Below are 14,340 nucleotides of genomic sequence, written 5' to 3' on the forward strand. Positions count from 1 at the left end.
AATCATAGCTATGTTTAACACTGGCTTGCACAGTTCCTAAAGATTTAACAGTTGGTTCTTGTGAGTCAGTGTGAACTGACTCTAGCACACCACTAAATGGACTAGTTTAAAAGGCAAACATCTGGAATTCATATTCTGAAGACATTATTTTAGGAATTGTTTTTTTAACTCTGCTGTCAGTTTCCTTACCTGTAAGTGGAGGCAGTAGCTCTATCAGTGTTTTGCTGTGAAAAAAATATATGTCAAACAAGTAACATGAGTTGCTGGCTAATCCACGATGACTCTTTAATAACTGGTATGTACAGGGATTAGAACAGCTCTTGGCCTTTCCTCTAATATAAATTAGTGTTAGGCTCTTAATAGATAAACATCAGCGTTGGAAATTTAGGTTGTTAACAGATATCTAAATCTAAGTATATTGCTGATCATAAAGGTTTATATGTTTAGCATATTCAGTTTAGTAGACAGCAGAGTTGGCCTTTCGTTAAGAAATAAAAGCTTGGAGATCCCCGGGTGGCTCAGTGGTTTAGGGCCTGCCTTTGGCCCAGGGCGTGATCCTGAGGACCCGGATTAAGTCCCACATCAGGCTCCCTGCATGGAGCCTGCTTCTCTCTCTGCCTTCCCTGCATGGAGCCTGCTTCTCTCTCTGCCTGTGTCTCCGCCCCCCCCTCTCTCTCTCTCTGTGTCTCTTATGAATCAATAAATAAAATCTTTAAAAAAAAAAAAAAGAAAAAGCTTGATTCTTACTTTCCCTAGGTGAGAAAGCCCTCAGAGATGCCGAGTGTCATGCCTGCCTAAGTGTTATAGTGACAAGAGTGATCAGGTTTTAGGAAATTCCTGATCCAAAACTAGACAAAACTGTTAATAAGCTAGGATACCAGGGTGTTAATTATTTTGAGTGATCTGTCTGACAGGATAACAAGTACTGATCATTTCTATGGTACATTCCTACTGCAACACATGTGTCTGTTGATCTTTATGTGATGAACTTCTATGGGAAAGTCAGATTTAGTTTAGGTAGGGGCAACTATAGGTTAGATAACATAAGATAGCTAAGACAGGTTAAGATACAAACATCAACTCTAGTGCATCTGAGTTGTGAGGTTGATAACATGTGATCTTGTGGGCATACAAATTCATAAGTAAATAAATTGTAATTCTGTAGAGTATGGTAGTATGACAGAGAGATACACAGAACACAGTGGAAGGAATAACTGCCTGGGGAACAGAGAACATTTCACAGAGGGAAATGACATTTGCATTGAGTGTTGGAAGGATAGGTGGGATGAAAGATGGGATGGTGAAAGTTTAGAAAGAGGAGAAAACCACAGGATTTTTACATCCATGTTCTTGAGAAATATTTCTAATTACAAGAAATATTGGTTTTTATACTAGGTACTTAGGTATTAGTTGGCTTCTTAGAATGAGTCAGGAAATAGTCTCTTTGCTTCTATTTTCTGAAAAAGTGGGGAATTGCTGTAATTTCTTTCTTAAATGTTTGATAGAATTCACAGAATTGATAGATGTGAATCCATCTGGAACTGGTGCTTTCTGTTTTGAAAGGTTATATACTGATTCAGTTTCTTTAGTAAGTACAGGCTTATTCAGATTGTCTATGAGTTTTGGCAGATTGTCTTTTTTGTAGAATTAGACAATTTCCTCTAGGTTATCAAATTTGTCATAGGATTGTTCATAGTATTGATTTCTTATCCTTTTAATCTCTGGGGTTTGTAGCAGTGTCTCCTTTTTTGTTTCTGATACTACTAACTTATGTCTTTTCTCTCTTTTTTTTCTTAGCCTGACTAGAAGCTTATCAATTTTATTGATCTTTTTAAAGACTGGCTTTAAGTTTAAGATTTTTTTTCTTCTATTGATTTCCTGTTTTCAGTTGATTGATTTCCACTCTAATTTTTATTACTTCTTTTCTTCTGCTTACTTTAGATTTAATTTGCTCTTTTTCTAGTTTTTCTGAAGTAGAATATTAGATTATGGATTTTTTTTTTAATTTTTAAAAAATATATATTCATGAGAGACAGAGAGAGGCAGAGACATAGGCAGAGGGAGAAGCAAGCTCCCTGCAGGGACGCCGATGCAGGACTTGACCCCAGGACCCCGGGATCACACACTGAGCTGAAGGTAGACATTCAACCACTGAGCCACCCAGGCGTCCCTAGATTATGGATTTTAGATCTTCCTTAGAAGTGCTGTACTTTATTCTCTAAACACTATTTTCACGGCATTCTATAAATTTTAGTTAGTTGTATTTCATTTTCCTTTTTTAAAAGATTTATTTAGAGAGTGTATGTGTGAGCAGGGGGAGGGGCAGAGTGGGAGAGAGAATCAAACAGACTCTGCTGAGCGTAGAGCCCCACATGGGGCTTGATCCCAAGGCCCTGATCACAATGCAAGCCCAAATCAGGAGTCAGACACTTCAACCAACTGCCCTACCCAAATGCCTCTCACTTTTAGTTTGAAATATTTTTAAATTGCTCTTGAAATTTTTTTCTTTGACCCATGTGTTAATTAGAAGTGTGTTGTTTAATCTCCACATATTTAGGTATTTTCCAGCTATCTTATTGTATTGATTTCTAATTTAATTACATTGTAGTCTGAAAGCAGACATTGTATGATTTTCATTCATTTAGAAGTGTGTTTTATGGTTGAGAATATGGTCTATTTTAGTAAATGTCCCCTGTGAGCGTGAGAAAAATGTGTATTCTGCTGTTGTGGAATGAAGTAGTCTATAGATGTCAGTTGTATCCAGTAGATCGATGGTGCTTTTGAGTTCACCTATGTTCTTACTATTTTTCTGCCTGCTGGATATGTCCATTTTTGACAGAGTGGTGTTAAAAACTCCTAACTATAATTGTGGATCATTTCTTCTCCTTACAGTTTTATATTGGTTTTTACCTTCCGTGTTTTGACACTATGCTGTTAGGCACATATATATTAAGGATTGTTATGTCTTCTTAGAGAATTGACCCCTTTATCATTATGTAAAGCCCCTTTATGTCCCTGGTAACTTCACTTGCTTTGAAGTCTGCTCTGTCTGAAATTAATGTAGCTATTCCTCCTCTCTTTTAATGTTAACATAGTATATCTCTTTCCATCTCTTTCCTTTAACTCTATGTTATCTTCATATTTAAAGTTGTTTCTTGTAGACGGCATGTACTTAGGTCTTATTTTTAGGAAATTTTTTGAAATTAGGAATTCACTAATGATGTTAGTGTTTTGTGAAACGAAGTATATTTTTAGAGCAGTAGGGTTGAATGTTTTTTTAAGAATTTATTTATTTTAGAGATAAAGAGAGGGAGCAGGAGGGAGGAACAGTGGGAGAGAGGCACAAACGACTCCATGAAGAGCACAGAGCCCCCACTCAGGGCTTGATCCCATGACTCCTGAGATCATGACGTGAGCCGAAATTAAGAATTGGACAATTACCCAACTGAGCCATCCAGACACCCCTGGAATCATTATTCTTTAAAAATAAGACATGAAAAAAAATCCTTTATATAAAACATTGAATGTTTAAAACTTGATATTCTTTACTATGATAATTAGTACTATGAAAATAGCTTTAGGTTAGTAATGGATGTATTTACATAGTTATTTTAAAGTAAATATTAGTACAAGGGGAGAACTTTGTTGGTATATAATTGAGTTAATCTTTGATTAAATGTTCTGTGATAATTTTTGTCTGTTAGTCTCAGAGTAAATTTCTCTAAGTAATTTTGGAAAGATGTAAGGAAATATATAAGACTATACGGGATAAATAGAAATGGTAGTTGAAGTGGATTTTTTTTTCCCTTCTCATCTTTGTCTCATGTAATACGTAATAATACTATTCCCTGTCATTAACAAAGAACAAACTTGTGTTAGGGATAAACAGACTTCATTTTAGGAACAAAATGTCATTTATAGTAGTATGGCTTAGAGTGGCTTCTTCTGACCAATGGTTGTGGATAAATCCAAGGGAAAATAGTTGGCTATACTTTAAACAGTAGGCAAAGTTTGATGTGATTGCTAAAGAATTGTTAGTCTTGTTAAGAATTGTTAGTCTTAACTTTCCCTTTCAGCATAATTGTGGACTATAAACTTTTAGGGTCTCCCACTACAGTAATACTGGGTCCTGAAAAAGTGACAACAAACACATTTTAAATGCATTGCTACTTTCTCAAAAATGCAAAACAGCAGCAAAAACAAAGAAATACGAACAGGGAATTGAAACCAAGGATTAAGTAGCAAATGTGAAAGCTAGTGGTGACCTTGAGACTTTACTCGTATTAGAGCTGTAAATAGAGACAAAGCCTTTGGTCCATCTGTGGAGAGAGAATTGTTGAATTAGAAGATGGACCTGAAGAACTTAACCAGAATACAGCACATAAAGACCGAGTTATAGAAAATGTTGAAGAGATTCAAAAATGTGGGGGAAATACTTAGAAAGTTTAATGTACCTTTAGTTGGAACTCCATGAAAAAATAGAATGTAGGAGAGTCAATACTGAAAGAAGTAGTGCTGTGAATTTTTCTGTAATTGACAAGACAGAGCTACAGATACAAAAAGCACAATACATATCAAATAGAATGTTATTATGCAATTGCAAAATACCAGAGTTAGAGAAAATATTAAAATACCCCAAGGAAAAAGGCAAATCATCCTACAAAGGAGCAACAGAATGACATCAATAACAATGGAAGCCAAAAGACAGCGGGATAGTATGTCCAAAGTGCTAAATCTGTCAACCCATAGTTGTATACCCAAAAAAACTATTTTTCAAGAATGAGGATATAATACAGACATTTTCAAATAAAATTGAGAGTGTTGAGTACTAGGAGACCTTCACTAAATAAAGAGTGTCTAAAAAGATATGCATCAGGAAGATAGCAGGATGACCTTAGAAGGAGGGTCTGAAATGTGAATAGTAAAGGTGAATAGGGAAAATGTTTACTAGGTTAGATAGTCTGTTTTGTTATGGCCTTTGAAGTTGTCAACAGTGTGGCCTTGTACTTTGAAGAGGTGAAGTGTATTAAGAGTGTAGAGTAAATGGCTTTGAACTCCACAAAACCACTCCATCACTTTTTCATTTTGTAGCTGCATTGTGTTTTCGGGGAATTAACCCCAGTTCACTGTTGGGGCCTCTTTAGTCTAATGCAGTCAAAATAACCCCAGTCTCCTTGCTGATTAGGAACCAGGCCTAAGTCATTTCACCTGTGGATTACCTTAGTATTAGTTATTGATTTAGATGTGGTCATGTGACTGAAGTTGGCCTACTCAAACTGAAGGAAAGAATTCTTCATAATTGAGGGAGAGGCACACTGGGAGAACGTAGATTGCTTCTTATTATGGTAAAAGAAATATGCCTTAATGTGAAGTCAACAGTAAGAATAGCAGAGCTGTGAGAAGGGAGAACCACCAGAAAGTTTGATCTCTAATGATTTCAGCATGTTACTAAATCACCTAGCCCTGAAGTTTGCTTTATTTTATGTGAGATTGTAGTTTAAATTTACAGTTTACAAGCTTATAGTATCTTATTTAAGCTCCACCCAAAACTTATCCTCCAAAACAAGTTAGACTCGTTAATAAATCATAATTTCAGTTCTATACCAGAAGTAGAAGCCATATGCTGTATACTGCTCTGATAAGACCAGATTAATTTTAGTTATTACATTTTATTGAAGTACATTGTCAAATTAATATGTCCAGGGAAGATGACTGAGTGAGGAAGAGTGTGAGAATCCCGAAATGTTAATATATGATCATTGTGAACTATTTCTTTGGCCTCATATAAGAAAATATTGAAGAGCTTTGGTAACTGTTTAAATATTTTGAAGGGCTGTCTCATGAAAGTAGTAGTATTTTTACACGATCTATACTTCAGAACTGATTCCAATCAGAAGGAATCCTGGAGAGGTATAAGAGAGTTGTGATCAGTATAAAATTAGATCAGTTTTAATAATTAGAGCTGTCTGAAAATGGGGACAAGGGGATGCAACAGTGAAGAACCATCAGTGGAGATATAGGGAGTAAATTTTTTTTTCTTAAGTTTTTCTAATAGGACTTTTATAAATATGTAATATTTAAAAATTTTTTTCTATATAGGGCAGGAAGTTGTTGGATTATATTATTTACAAAGACCCGTAATATTTTATTATTCTAGTTACTAATCCAGTTATTGTAATACTGGTCTTCAAATCTTAGCTTCAATACTTCTTTTTAAACCAAATTCTTGGTAATGCCTCCTTTCTAAGAATTCATAATAAATACTATCTATCCATACATATAATGTTAAAGGAATAAATGTGAATATAATATAAAATGAAAATAATTTAAAGTAAAAGTCCACAATCATTTATTGTATTCCTAAAATGTAAGAAATATTTAAAACCAAACATTTTTCCTAAGTTCAGCATAAACTTATTTGACAGCAAAATCTGATTTTAATTGACATGAAGCTAATTATAGTCTTTATGGCTCTGAAACCCTTTTTAACTAAATTAGTATTTGGATATTACATGATACCTGAAGTAGAAAACAATATATTTTTCAGTAATTTGGGGATGACTTCCTATAAAGAATTTTTGATACAACTTGTACTACTGTATATTTATAGTGAGTTTAATCCACAGAACATTCAAAACTTGCCTGGGGGACACCTGGGTGGCTCCGTTAGTTAAGTGTGACTCTTTTTTTTATTTTTATTTTTATTTTTATTTTTATTTTATTTTTTTTTATTGGAGTTGAATTTGCCAACATATAGCATAACACCCAGTGCTCATCCCATCAAGTGCCCCCCTCAGTGCCCATCACCCCAGTCACCCCCACCCCCCGCCCACCTCCCTTTCTACTACCCCTTGTTTGTTTCCCAGAGTTAGGAGTCTTCATGTTCTGTCTTCCTTTCTGATATTTCCCACTCCTTTTTTTCTCCTTTCCCCTTTATTCGCTTTCACTATTTTTTATATTCCCCAAATGAATGAGACCATGTAATGTTTGTCCTTCTCCGATTAACTTATTTCACTCAGCATAATACCCTCCAGTACCATCCACGTGGAAGCAAATGGTGGGTATTTGTCATTGATGTCAGCTCAGGTCTTGATCTCTGGATTGTGAGTTCAAGCCCCACATTGGGCTCCACACTGGATATGGAGCCTAAAAAAAAAAAGTTACATGGGATGTAGATTGATAATCTATATCTATAGATTGATAATCTTTAGAATATATTTTACAAATAAAAATAGATTGTTCCTTTTTTTTTCCTTTTGTCTTACATATAAATAAGATCCTCCCTCCCTTCTTCCCTCCCTCTTTTCTCCCTTCTTCCCTTTCTCTTTTTTTCTTTTGACCTTACCATTTTTCCATGGCTATCCAGTGCTTATTAAATATTTGCATTGTATATTTTAAACTCTTAGTTACTCCTTACTTCTACCAGGTTGCTGTACTTTAGTAGTTTTCTCATTGTGGTGCTATCCTGGAGTTTGTCACTTCTACTTAGTGAGTAAATGATTATCTGCAACTCAGTTTCTTTAATGAAACAAAGACAAAGCTAGAAATATTCTGTATTTCAGTAACCATCCCATAATTTTTAAAAATATAGTAATCTGTATGTTTGTATATGCTTTTTAGAAAGAATCTTCAAGAGGGAGACATAGGGAAAAGGAAGACATAAAAATCACTAAGGAGAGAACGCCAGAAAGTGAAGAAGAAAATGTAGAATGGGAAACTAATAGAGATGGTGAGTTTCAAAAATCTTTGTTTATATAGTCAGTTTATTGATTATTTACATTGTAGATTTTAGGGGGATTCAAAACATTTCTCAACTGTGATCTCCTTGTTGTTTCAGAATCATCTTATTGCCTTGTTTCTACCTTACTGAGTTAGGATACAGAAAATGGCATATGGTAGTGGAACAAAGGCAGAGAATGCTGTTCACACTGCATTTTTCAACTTGCCCATCCTTTCCCCCTGCTAGAACTTTATTGGGCACCATCATAGTCCTTTGAAATTATATTACTTTTCTAAATTTTTTTAGTTCCTCAATACCAAGGTGAAAAAAAATTAAATCTAAATTTTGTTTGTTTTACATAAAATATTAAAGTGAGTTTTTTAAATCTTAAGGACCTGGGAAAGTTATTTCCAAGAAATTGTAGACTTTTTTCTTTCAGAAGAAATCCATTTCAGATAACTGAGACCAGGGATTTGTTGATGAAAAATAACAAAATCATCTTTGCATCGTCTTAACAAATTAGCTTTTTTTTTTCCACACCATCAATATTCTCTCTTCTATACTTCTATGACCTTCTGAAAGTGAGCACTACAGCCTCACACTACCAAATACAGAGAAAGAGAACTCATATTTGTTGCTTTGAGTGTGCTGGGCATTTTTATGTAATTTATATAATATTCCTTATTAATTCAATAGCTTTGTATTTCTGCTAACAGATGACAGAATTAAAGAATGTAAAAATTTAAGCAACTTCCACAGCAATAAACTAAAAACTTAGACCAGACGTTAAAAAACAATTAACTTTCGGGCCAGCCGGTCACCTGGTTTTGCAAGTAAAGTTTTGTTGGAACACAGCCATCCTCATTTGGTTACATATTTCCTGTGGCTGCTTTTTAGCTATAGTGGATGAATAGACATCTGTGAGAACCAAGAGCCTGTAAGCCTAAAATGCTTTCTGTTACATTTTAAGAGCAATCTCTGAAGACATATTCTAATAGGTGAAAAATGTGCTGAATGCCTCTCTGGTAACTTGAACATCAGTATTTTTATGAAAATCCATTCCATCTTTGGACATTGTTGTCTACTTAAAACTTACTCCCAAGAGCACATAGGAAACTTTCCTATGATTAGTTTATAGGGATTTCATAAGCCAATTTTATACCTCTACAAAACAGCAGTAGAAGCAGCTATGATGTCCCATTATAGTTGCTTAAGTAGTTAATATACTGAAACAAAATATTACAAACCTTGACTATTCAAGGTTGGATAGTGAACTTTATGAAGTATGAAGGGATTAACTCCGCATTTTTTCCATCTTAATTATTTTTGGATAAAAAAACACTCAAATGTACTGAATACTTATCTCTAAAAACAAAAATTTTTCTATTCCCATTTAAAAGGTTTGTAAAAGCCTAAGACAGTTCTCTGCTTGTTTTCATAATAGCTATTTTAAACCCTCTCCTTAAATCTCCCAGTGGACCTTTCATAGTTCCTGTCAGCTGTTTACTACACAGAGACAATACACTCACCATCTACTAACTTTATCAACTTCTTGATACCACACTTATAAATTAGTCTTCTTTTCCCACCCGACCTTTACTGTTTCTCTTTTGTTTTGGGTAAGAAGCCTCCCTTCTGCTGTGTAAGATTGTATTCCCCTTTATTCTGGATTCACTTTCTTCCCTGCTCTGCAGTCTTGCTCATTTGACATAAATTCTTTTTTATATCTCTAACATCCATCTGGATACACTTTCTCTTCTCTACATCTGACTCTAGCCATCACCCTGCTTGTCCCCACTTTACAATTAAATTCTTGAAGGAATTCTGTACCTTACAGTCTTTATATTTTCACCTCAATACTTACTCAGTTTTCTGACCCATGTCTTCACTAGAACTGCTCTTCAGGGTCACTAATAACCTCCTCTTTGGTAAATAAATGGAGACTTGCTTGTCTCTCTTCTGTAATCTCTCTGTAACAATCTCTCAAATGTCTGGAAGCACTTCCTGTCTTCTGGAAGCACTTTCCCCTTCAGTTTCATCTATCTATCGCTCTTCAGGTTTTCTGTCTTCCTTTGAAACCCTTCAGTCTTGTACAGGGGTTCCTTGTATTTTATCTCTCTCTTAATTGTTGATTCCCAAGGCTTTGCTCTAGACTGTCATCTTTAAAAAAAACTAAAGTGATTTTACTACAAGAGGCTTTTCTGTACGAAGTTCCTTTAAAAGGTGAGTAGATTCCTTCTATAGTAGATTTACATAGGAAATATACACATGGGTACTTATTACAGCTTCTCTTAATTGCAACTCAAAGGTTTTGATTGTTTATATTTTAAAAATATGTTTGAAGGAGGGGCACCTGGGTAGCTTAGTGGTTGAGTGACTGCCTTTGGCTCAGGTCATGATCTCAGGGTCTTAGGGTCGAGTCCTGCATCAGGCTTCCCGGCAGAGAACCTGCTTCTCTTTCTATGTCTCTGTTTCTCTGTGTTTCTCATGAATTAATAAATAAAATATTTAACAAAAAATATGTTTGAAGGAATACTGATGCATGAATTTAGCCATTTTAATCCCAGGATAATGAGACTGTGAACTAGTTTAATAGACTTTCCTTCTGCATTTTCAGTCTAAAGTAAATAGCAATTTTAGCTAGATTCAGAAGAAATTGCTCTATATCAATATTTCTCAAACTTTTGGGTCTAAGGACACTTTTCACTTTTTTAAAGGATCTCAAACAATTTTAAGAAAAAAAAAGATTTGAGAGAGGGAGGAGAGAGAGAAATAGAGCATGTGCACGCAAGAAGCAGGGAGGGGGAGAGGGAGAGAGAGTGTTAAGCAGACACCACACTGATGCAGGGCTCAGTCTCAGCCACCCTGAGATCAGGACCTGAACCAAAACCAAGAGTCAGACACAACCAGCTGTGCCACCCAGGCACCCCCCTCCAAACATCTCTTAACTTGGTGGATTATCTGTTTTAATTCTTACTGTATTAGAAATTGAATCTGAGAAATTTTTAAAATACTTATTTATGAATTTATTTAATAAGGACAGTAATAAACCTAGCATATACTTTTATGGAAAATAGATATGTTTTGCAAATTAAAAATAAAATTATGGGGAGGGGCAGTGTTTTACATGTTTTTATCAATCTTTTTAACATCTGGCTTAATAGAAGACTTGTAGATTTTCATATCTGCTTCTGCATTCAGTCTGTTAATGATATTACATATCATGTGACTTGTGGAAAACTCCACTACATACTCAAGAAGGAATGATAAACCAGTCAAATACTATAGTATTATAGAAATATTTTTGATCTTCTAAAACTCCCAGAATTGTTTTTGGAGTTCCCCAGGAGTCCTCAGACCATTCTTTTTGAGAACCACTTGTTTCTATAAGTGGCTTCTGCTTTCAGTTGTTTTCCCTTTACCTAGCCACCTTTTCCCAATTTTATTTTTTCCTTCCAGATGAAATCATGCTTTTAGGGCATCATTAGCATCTATCTATTAAAGACTCCAGTATCTGAAGCTCTCAATTGAGGCATCCATTAAGGGATATCGCTGAGTTCCTTATCTTGAGAGCAGTGCTTTTCTACTAGGTCCCTCAAAGCTAGGGAATCATTATTTGATACTTAGTCCCCTCAACCTAGATATTTATAGAGTCCCAACATTTCTACCTACTGAATATCGTTTAGAATCATCTATTTTTCTGAATGACTAGTAATATTTTAGTTACTAAGATACTTATTACCATCAAATATATTTTACCAGAATAACTTAACCTCATGCCTTGAGGTTAATCTTATCACCTAATTCATTCTCTACTTGAAAGTCAAAATAATCTTAAAAGAATTTTTTTTTACTATAGTATTCATTCAGAGGAATGCATGATTCATGTGTGCAACTCACTGAGTTTTCACAAACAGAACAGACTTGTATAACCAGCACCGGAATCAATAAATAGGCAGTGATATCCATAACCTGCCTTGTGCTCCCTTTCCAGTCACTACCTCTCAACTCCTGCCTCCCAAAGATAACATTTGCCCTGATTTCTACCACCATTGATTAATTTTATCTGTTTTTGAGCTCTATATAAATGGAATCTACCGCAGTACTGTTTTTATGTTTAGCTTCTTTTACTTGAAATATCTTTTTGAGATTAAACTATATTTATTGCACATAGTTCTTTAATTATTATTGCTATATAGTATTGTATGAATATACTGTAATTTATCCAGTTTTGAGCTGAATAAAGTGCTAGTACTATTCTTAATCATAACTTTTGCTAAACATGTACCCATTTCTCTTTAGTTTATGCCTGGATGTAGGATTGCTAGGCCATGGAATTTGCATATGTTCATCTTTAGTAGATGATGTCAAATTAAACACAGTTACTGTTTTTCATATGGTCTGTCTTTGTCTTTTTCATTTTAGCCATTCTGGAGGTGTGTGCTAGTATCTTATTGTGGTTGTTTTGTTTTTTAAAGATTTTATTTATTTGCTCATGAGAGGCACAAAGAGGCAGGGACATAGGCAGAAGGAGAAGCAGGCTCCTCACAAGTAGCCCAATGTGGGATTCAATCCCCAGAACCCAGGATCATGCCCTGAGCTGAAGGCAGACGCTCAACCGCTGAGCCACCCAGGCAACCCTCTTATTGTGGTTTTAGTGTGTATTTCCCTAATGGCTAATAAAAGAGAACTTTTTCACATTTATTGACCACTGTACAATCTGTTTTATAAACTGTGTGTCCCAGACTTGCCTATTCTGTTGTATTAACTATTTTTAATTGTTAAGAATTCCTTAAATTTTTTGGATATAAGATCTCTATCAGATACATGTATTCCAAATGTCTTCATCCACTCCATGAGTTGCAAAATGCTCTTATGAGAGAATAAATGGCTTGACTTCATTCTTCTGTTTAAAATTCAGATTTCCCAGGTTGCCTGGGTGGCTTAGTCGGTTGAGCCTCCAACTCTTGGTTTTGGCACAGGTCGGGATCTTAGGATTGTGCACTGAGCAGGAGTCCCCTTGAGATTCTCTCTCTCCTCTCCCTGCTGGTGCATGCACGTGTGCTTGCTCTCTGTCTCTCAAATCAATAAATAAAATCTTTTTTAAAAATTTGGATTTCCCATTTCCTTCAGGATCAAGTACAAATTCTTATTGTATGGAACTTTTCATTATCTTGTTGCTTCCTATATTTCCAATCCTTCACCCTCAAGTCTGTGTTTTTTATTTGGTTATTTAAATTTCCTTTTATTTATTTATCATAGGAACTAGTGTAGTACTGTGTGTCTAGTAAATCTTTAAAAAAAATTTTCAGACTTTTAATCAAATGTATATGTTAAAGACAAAGGGAAATATTTATAATTTTTATTCATATGTATCTACTTTTTATTTATCTATGATTATTGCATAAAATAGATTACTGAAAGCAAAATTATTATATTAAAGGGTATGAGTCTTCTCAAGGCTTTTACTCATGTTGCCAAATTACTTTCCAAGATAGATATATGTCTAGTTTACATTGTTACCTTCAGAAAATGAACATACCTTTTATCTGTACCTTTGCTAATACTTAGTATTGTAATTAGGAAAAAATGACCCTTTAATACATGAAAAAGTCATATTTGTCTATCATTTGCATTTTTTTCTTTCTGTGAATTGCCTATTTGTGTCCTTGCTCATTCTCCATTGAATCAGTAAGAACTCTCTATACATAAAGAATGTCAGCCTTACATATTGTGTGTATTTTTCTATTTTATGTTCCCAAAAATCACTTCCTTAGGGTACTTGGGTGGCTCAATCAGTTGAGCATCTGCCTTCAGCTCAGGTCATGGTCTTGGGGTCCAGGGATTGATCCCCAGTTGGGCTTCCTGCTGAGTGGGGAGTCTGCTTCTCCCTCTCTCTCTACCTCCCTCCTCTGCTTGTATGCTCACTCTCTCTCTCAAATAAATAAAATGTTTAAAAATTCAGTATGTCCAGTCATTTTATCTAGTAGAAATTTTATGTCCTTAAATATTTAGTAATTGCTTTCTGACTGAAAAATGTGATTTAGTCTATTTTCTGTATTTATTGAAAAATTATCTTCTAATAGCAGATGAATAATCAATTTAGTTACACAGTTAAAGGCTGTGTAGCTACCCTCTCAGTTCCCAGACATAAAAATGGATGGATAGTTGGCATTTTAACATATTTGGTCTATGCATGACAATGATGTTCATTTTTTTTTGTGCTTCAAGCAATCAAGTAGGACTATCTATTTTCATTGCCTTTTAGTTCTTCATTTTATTTCTTTACCCCAGGTTAAGGGATGGTGATCTTCAGTGCTAAAAGTATAGTTTGAGAGGGCACTTCAGTTCATAAGTAGTCAAGTCCAGCATTGTCATAGGATAGAACAATGATAGGATACGAGTCACTGAAATTCCTTCCTCTAGGTTTCATGGAATTATTTTAGAGGGTGAGAGGTGGGGTGGCAGTGTCAATAGCCACTGAAAACTTCTACATATTGTGATGAAATAGCTCTGCACACCATTCTTTCTTTTTTTGTTCCCCACTTAACCAGCTATCATATTTTTTTCATTGGAAAAGGTGAATGGAAATAAAGACCTGGTATCAGATCTTTTGAGGA

General features: G+C 34.9%; 1 protein-coding gene across 4 annotated transcripts in view; it reads left to right on the forward strand.

The window, feature by feature from the left end:
* ZC3H13 (zinc finger CCCH-type containing 13) overlaps positions 1-14,340 on the forward strand; it is a 92,315-nt gene that overhangs the window by 12,020 nt on the left and 65,955 nt on the right. For all 4 annotated transcript variants that reach the window (XM_055335906.1, XM_055335907.1, XM_055335908.1 and 1 more), the window contains exon 5: positions 7,621-7,729. In XM_055335906.1, the coding sequence (XP_055191881.1) occupies positions 7,621-7,729 (109 nt within the window). The remainder of the gene's footprint in view (positions 1-7,620; positions 7,730-14,340) is intronic.

This window comes from Nyctereutes procyonoides, unplaced genomic scaffold (genome assembly GCF_905146905.1).
Source record: "Nyctereutes procyonoides isolate TBG_1078 unplaced genomic scaffold, NYPRO_anot_genome, whole genome shotgun sequence".
NCBI lineage: Eukaryota > Metazoa > Chordata > Mammalia > Carnivora > Canidae > Nyctereutes > Nyctereutes procyonoides.